Source organism: Molothrus ater, unplaced genomic scaffold (genome assembly GCF_012460135.2).
Source record: "Molothrus ater isolate BHLD 08-10-18 breed brown headed cowbird unplaced genomic scaffold, BPBGC_Mater_1.1 matUn_MA625, whole genome shotgun sequence".
NCBI lineage: Eukaryota > Metazoa > Chordata > Aves > Passeriformes > Icteridae > Molothrus > Molothrus ater.
In genome coordinates this window covers 57,242-63,968 of record NW_023416790.1, presented here as the reverse complement: position 1 = coordinate 63,968, position 6,727 = coordinate 57,242, and the positions used below count along the sequence as shown (strand labels likewise).

Here is a 6,727-nt window from a genome sequence, read left to right as displayed (position 1 = left end):
GTTGTAGTAAACCCCATAGATTTAGGAAAAGCACCATGGAGGATATGAACAATAGGAATGCTGAAACAGCAAAAGAAAATTCCTGTTTTCTTGTCCTCCACCCCTTAACCTACCTCTGTAACCCTATAAGGCAATGTCATGTTAACCCCTTACCCATTGGTCAAGCTTGGATCCTTTCCAACCCTATAAAAGAAGCATACTGTACCCCATTAGTTGAGAAAGAAGAAGAGCAGAGACCCTTCACGGACCTCCCCAAATAAAGCCATCTTCGTGGAACAGCCTGCGCCTTCTCCTTCTCCTCTCTCTCCGTCTGCTGCAGCCTCAAGCCCAGGGCACCACTACCTAGCAAGCAGAGCTGAAATCCTGAGAGCTTGCAATCACTATAGAGCTGATAATCACCATGCTTGCTAGATGGTAGCCCTGCGGTCTTGGCATGAGCGAGCGAGCTTCGGGCACCCGGTCCCTACCCAGGGACTGAGCTCCTGAGCCCTAGTGCTCTGCATTATGATAAGGCCAAATAAGAAGCTTTATTAAAGTGGCAGCCCAACGACTTCGGATTCGGACCCCCCCCCAGAGGCGATATCCGTCGGTTGAGCAACGAAGCCCCCCTGGGGTTTTCTGTGATTGCCTGTTTGGGAAGCCGCTCCTTCTGTGAAGGGACTTTTCGTTTTAGAAAATCCTTTCCCCAGGAGGGTCAGTTCGACACTCAAAACTTACATCTGAACGGCAGAAAGTTCCGAGGAGAACTGACGCAGCAGACCCCTTCCACAGATCTTGGACCCCAGGAACTGTAAGTATTAGCCAATATTGCGCGCATAACTTTGGGGCTCTAAAACTTTTTTTTCGGGTTTTTTTTTCTTTTTTTTTTTCACGTTTTTTCTGCTGGAAGGGCTAACCATTAACATGGGTAAAATTTTTAGTACTTTAAAACTAAGTAAAACCGAGAGAGAGATATATTCAACTATTTTAGAAATCTTATCTGCTAACAACTTCTCCTTTTCTAAAGGCAAGCTCTCAAAAACTAATCTTAAAAAATTTGTAACTTGGATTATTTCGCAATACCCTGATACTGATAAGAAAGCAGTCATTGAAAATTCGTTTTGGGATATGATCGGGAACACAATATATATCTCCCAAACAAACCAGGATTTCTCTGTAACTAACTATTTGCCTTTATTCCATATAATAACTAAAACCGTTGAAAGATTTAACAGAGAAAAAATCTTGCAGGGCTTAACAGATACTTCCTCTTCAAATAGTAACAAGATCGATAAGGACTCAGAGGAATGTCACTTGCATATCTCACACCACCCCTTCATTTCTAAAGTCCCTCTCGCCTCCGCTACTCCTAAAGCAGAGGTTACGCTGCCCACCCCAGTTCCCCCCCCCCACATCCTCCACCCTTGCGGGACCTGCGCTGCCCAACTCCGCGAATCCTATCTTATCTGTAACTCCACACATCCCCCCTACCCCTGGCTCGGCTTCCTCCTTGCTTCCGGTCCCAGGGGTCCCTTTTCCTGCCTCTGCCGCCCCCTCCACCCCTGCGTCGGCTCTTCCCCCCCGCTGCTGTGTACCCCCCCCACCCCTGCGCTGATGTCCCCCACCATCCCTCCCGCCGCCGCGCCCGCCGCCCCCACTCCCCCCGCCCCGGCTCCGACCAGCCCGGCCCCTCCCGCGGGCTCCCCGAGCCTCACCCCCGCCGCTCCCGAGCCCGTGTCCATCTCCACCCCCTCCCCCTGCTCCCTGCCTGCCACAGCAGGGACACCTCGCACAAGCGCAGTCCCAGACACCCCCCACGGTGCTGTCCCCCCCACCCGGTCCTGTGCGTGCTGTGCTGCCATCCCAGCTCCAGTGGCACCTCCCCCCAGCCAGGTCATGCCATGTCTCCCCCCCCAGCCATTGAAACCTTTGAAAAACGCTTCTAAACGAAAAAAGCGCAAGTCACGGATAGCAACCCTCCCTCAGTCCTCCTCAGAGGACCAGAGCTCTTGCAGTGAATCTGATTCTGATACGATCCACACGGATCCATGGGCTCTTATTAAAGTAGAAGCGACAAAGGCTGGAGACTGGGAGCTGGCACAGAAGATTAATGCTTTCCCAGTAGAATATAAGCAAGGACGGAATGGTGGCGAGTCCGCTATAAAGACGTGGAAAGCTAACTCCAATAAGGAACTAGTGCAATTAAGAAATATAGCCAAAGAACATGGGCGAAGCTCACATATTTTTAGAAATTTCTTAGAAGCCATGTTCTCAGCACATGTCTTACTTCCCCACGATGTAAAAAATATTTCACACTGCCTCCTGTCCCCAGCAGAATATTTGTTATGGGACAGGCATTGGAAAAGACATTTAAAAACGTTATCAGATTCATATTCTGCGGATGCTAATAAGACGAATTTTACAGTAGCCCAACTAGCTGGTGAAGGTGACTTACAGAAACCAGCAGACCAATTGGAAACCTTGAATAAAGAGGCACTGCAGGACATCGCTCTTGCAGCAAAAACCTCTTTACTTCTCGTGCATGATGAGTCAATGCCAACAATGCATTTTTCTGCTATTAAACAAGGGACAGATGAAAGTTTTATCAAATTTGTGGACAGACTTAGAGATGCTTTGGAGAAACAGATCGAGAGCACAGAGGCAAAGAAGGAACTCTTATGTAAACTTGCCTTGTGTAACTCTAATGAAAAATGCAAAGCCATTTTGAGGTCTCTACCCATGGATACAGACCCCACCATAGAGCAAATGCTGGAATGCTGTACACGTCACACGTCCACGGAAAATACAGTGGCCCAAGCAGTTGCTAAAGGTATTGCTGAAGGAGTTTCTGGTGCATATGCAGTAATAGCTTCTAAAGACCAAGCTAAATGCTATCACTGTAGAGATCTTGGACATTATATAAAGGACTGCCCAGAGAGATCACACCCCCGATACCACCGTAACAATTACCAAAGACCCCAGAATCAGCAGCGCTACCAGCAGCATTCGGGAAACTTCTTGCGCCGCCCGGTCGAGCCCCGGGCGCTGACAACAAATCAAAGGCCACCCAGACCCAACCCCGCACCAGCCCAGGATGTTCCGGACCACAAGAAGAGGATCCAACCCACGGGGCAACCCAGATGGGAACCTGCCGTCAACTGGTAACTGCTTTGTCCATTGACTTTAATAATGAGAATGTTCACCGTGTTCCCACAGGCAAATATGGGCCAAAAGGTGGTCCTTCGCATATTTTAATTATAGGTGACTCTCTTAATAGCCCAAAGGAGATCTTCGTTGTTCCAGAAGTGCTGACAGTGCAGCCAGGACAAGAGATTCTCGTCCAGGTATGCTGCATAGACTCACCATTTTTTCTTTCAAAGAGAACTCCAATAGCACAAGCCTTTTTACTCCCAAAGGATCACAGGGAACAGATTCCTCTCAACCCTACAGCTATGTGGGCTCAAGTTGTGGGACCATCCAAGCCTACCATCGAGTGCGGCCTCACCTGCAAAGGCGAGAAGACCCACCTACCAGGGATGCTGGACACTGGTGCTGATGTGACCATCATTGCCCGCTCAGAATGGCCAGCACACTGGGATCTACAACCTGTTGCAGGCATGATTTCAGGGATTGGTGGAGCCACAGTGTCCATGAGAAGCAAGAACAACATCCTTGTGGAAGGGCCTGAAGGCAAGCTGGCAACCATTCGTCCATTTGTGGTAAGGGCCCCCATCACCCTTTGGGGCAGAGACGTTCTATCCCAGTGGGGAGCTTCTCTACATATTCCCACTCAGGATTTCTAATTGGGGTCACTGAAGTAAGCGCGCTGCCAGAAACACCTCGTCTCACCTGGAAAAGTCACAAGCCACTCTGGATTGAACAGTGGCCCCTCAATAAAGTCAAACTGCGCGCCCTAAACACCCTCGTGGAAGAACAGCTCGCAAAAGGCCACATAGTGGAGTCCAACAGCCCTTGGAACTCTCCAGTCTTCGTTCTACCAAAGCCTAAGACAAACAGGTGGAGGCTCCTCCACGACCTTCGCAGAATCAACGAGGCCATCGAGGACATAGGCCCCCTCCAGCCTGGCCTGCCCTCCCCATCGATGCTGCCTAGAGACTGGATACTTGCTATCATAGACATTAAAGACTGTTTCTTCAGCATTCCTCTGCACCCTGAGGATGCTCCACAGTTTGCTTTTTCCGTTCCCTCTCTTAACAAAGAGGCCCCGCTCAAAAGATATCATTGGCGTTATCTTCCTCAAGGACTAAAAAACAGCCCCACTATTTGCCAGTGGTACGTGGCTCACATCCTGTCTCCCATTCGGAAATCATTCCCCGATGCTATCATCCATCACTACATGGATGACATCCTGGTGTGTGCTTCAGACAAAGCTTACTTGGACAATACAGTTAAAAAGACTATTGAAACCATAGAAAAGGCAAGAATGGAGATTCGTGAGGATAAAATCCAGTACACCAAGCCATGGACTTACCTTGGAGTCCAGATCCGGGAAAGGACCATCGTACCTCAGCAGCTCACCATAAATGACGACCCAAAAACCCTCAGGGACTTACACAGCTTGTGTGGATCCATCAACTGGGTACGTCCACTGCTAGGAATTACAACAGAGGACCTTGCTCCCTTGTTCAACCTTCTTCGCGGACCTAAAGACCTGGACTCTCCCTGCACTCTCACAGAAGAAGCCAGAGGTGCCATCACTAAAGTCCAGGAAGCCCTGTCTTCATGCAAAGCCCATCGCTTCGAGCCCAGTCTGCCTTTCAAGTTCATCATCCTGGGAAAAGCACCTCGATTCCATGGACTGATATTCCAATGGGACTCACAGCTTCGAGACCCTTTGTTGATACTGGAATGGATCTTTACAAATAGCCAGCCCACAAAGACACTTACCACCTACCAGGAAGTCATAGCACATTTAATAGAAAAGGCAAGGACTCGCCTTCGATCTCTTTCAGGTTGTGAGTTCGAATGCATATACTTACCAATAACTCTTACAGACTTTGAGGATTTGATCCAGACCAATGAAAGCCTCCGGTTTGCCCTGGATAGCTACACGGGCCAAATTTCAGTTAAGATCCCAAAACACAAACTCTTTAACCCTGATGTAACCTTCCATTTGATTCCAAAACAAATCCAAAGTAGAAAACCTCTCAAGGCTCTAACACTCTTTACAGATGGCTCAGGGTCTTCCCACAAGTCGGTGGTTACATGGAGAGACCCCCAAACACAAGATTGGCACTCTGACATACAAATAGTGGAGGGATCTCCACAGATCGCAGAATTAGCAGCCGTTGTCAGAGCCTTTGAAAAGTTTGAAAACGAGCCTTTCAATCTGGTTACAGATTCAGCTTATGTCGCTGGGATAGCGATGAGAGCAGAACATGCTCTTCTCAAAGAGGTCTCTAATCCAAAGTTGTACCAACTGCTCTCTAAATTAATATCCCTAATCTCCCACAGAAAGCAACCTTACCATATAATGCATGTGAGGTCACACACAGACCTCCCAGGTTTTGTTGCAGAAGGCAACAGAAAAGCGGATGCATTAGCAATGGCAGCAGAAACTGCTAATGTTCCTAACATCTTTGCCCAGGCAAAGTTGTCACACGCGTTTTTTCATCAAAATATACCTGCCCTTATGAGAATGTTTAAGCTCTCAAAGGATCAGGCAAAGGCTATCGTGGCTACGTGTCCGAACTGTCAGAACTATCAGATACCATCCATGGGGATGGGAGTCAATCCCCGAGGTCTGAATAGCTGCCAGCTGTGGCAGACAGATGTAACTCACTTCGCACCTTTTGGAAGATCAAAATACGTGCATGTATCGGTCGACACGTTTTCAGGAGCAGTATTTGCATCATCACATGCAGGAGAAAATACCATGCACACAATAAAACACTTTCTCCTCGCTTTTGCCGCCCTGGGTGTACCAAAAGAGATTAAAACAGATAATGGACCAGCCTACACTTCCTGCAAGTTAAAGGAGTTCTTCAGTGAATGGGGAATAGCACACAAGACCGGCATACCTGTAAACCCCACAGGACAATCCATCGTGGAAAGGACACATCAAACCCTCAAAAGAGTCCTTGATCAACAAAACAGAGACATGAGAATCACATCTCCAGTAGAAAGACTTTGCAAGGCTCTCTACGTCATCAACTTCCTGAACTGTACAGCATCAGAGCCTGACCCACCAATACTTCGCCACTTTGCAAATACCACCCAAGCAAAGCTCACTGAGAAACCACCTGTGCTCGTGAAGGACCCTGAAACACACCAAATTTCTGGGCCTCACCAGTTGATTACCTGGGGTAGAGGATATGCGTGCGTGCTACTACCATCCGGTCCGAGGTGGTACCCCGGAAAAAACATAAAGCCATACCTAGGCACTGAGAACACTACTCCTGCAAACGGGGACAAGAACGCTCCAGAGGCAAACACAAGACCACCTCAAAACCAAACCAGCTCTGCCTGGAGACGAAGACGTCGCCGAATACCCACAAACACAAGAACAGACCACCCCATTACAAGACAGCAGACAAAACTGAAAATCTAAACAACAGTCTGCTGCATCAGACCATAGATAGCCTTAACACAAAAGTGTTCTCTGAACTATATGTTGTTACACTGGTTTTTTTTTGTATTTAAAGAAAGAAAAAAGAAAAAAAAAAAAAAAGAAACACCGTTATTCCCCATCCCTAATCTTTTAAAACCCCTTAACCTTCTACCCACT

At 48.0% G+C, this 6,727-nt stretch overlaps 1 protein-coding gene across 1 annotated transcript; it reads left to right on the top strand.

The window, feature by feature from the left end:
* Window positions 1-673: 673 nt before the first annotated feature.
* On the top strand, window positions 674-3,144 carry LOC129047136 (uncharacterized; the record flags this gene model as incomplete). The annotated part of the gene is made up of 2 exons (XM_054518475.1): window positions 674-790; window positions 1,897-3,144. Coding segments are annotated over 2 exons (1,365 nt in total), but the record flags the coding sequence as incomplete, so codon positions are not given.
* Between the last annotated feature and the right edge of the window lie 3,583 nt (window positions 3,145-6,727).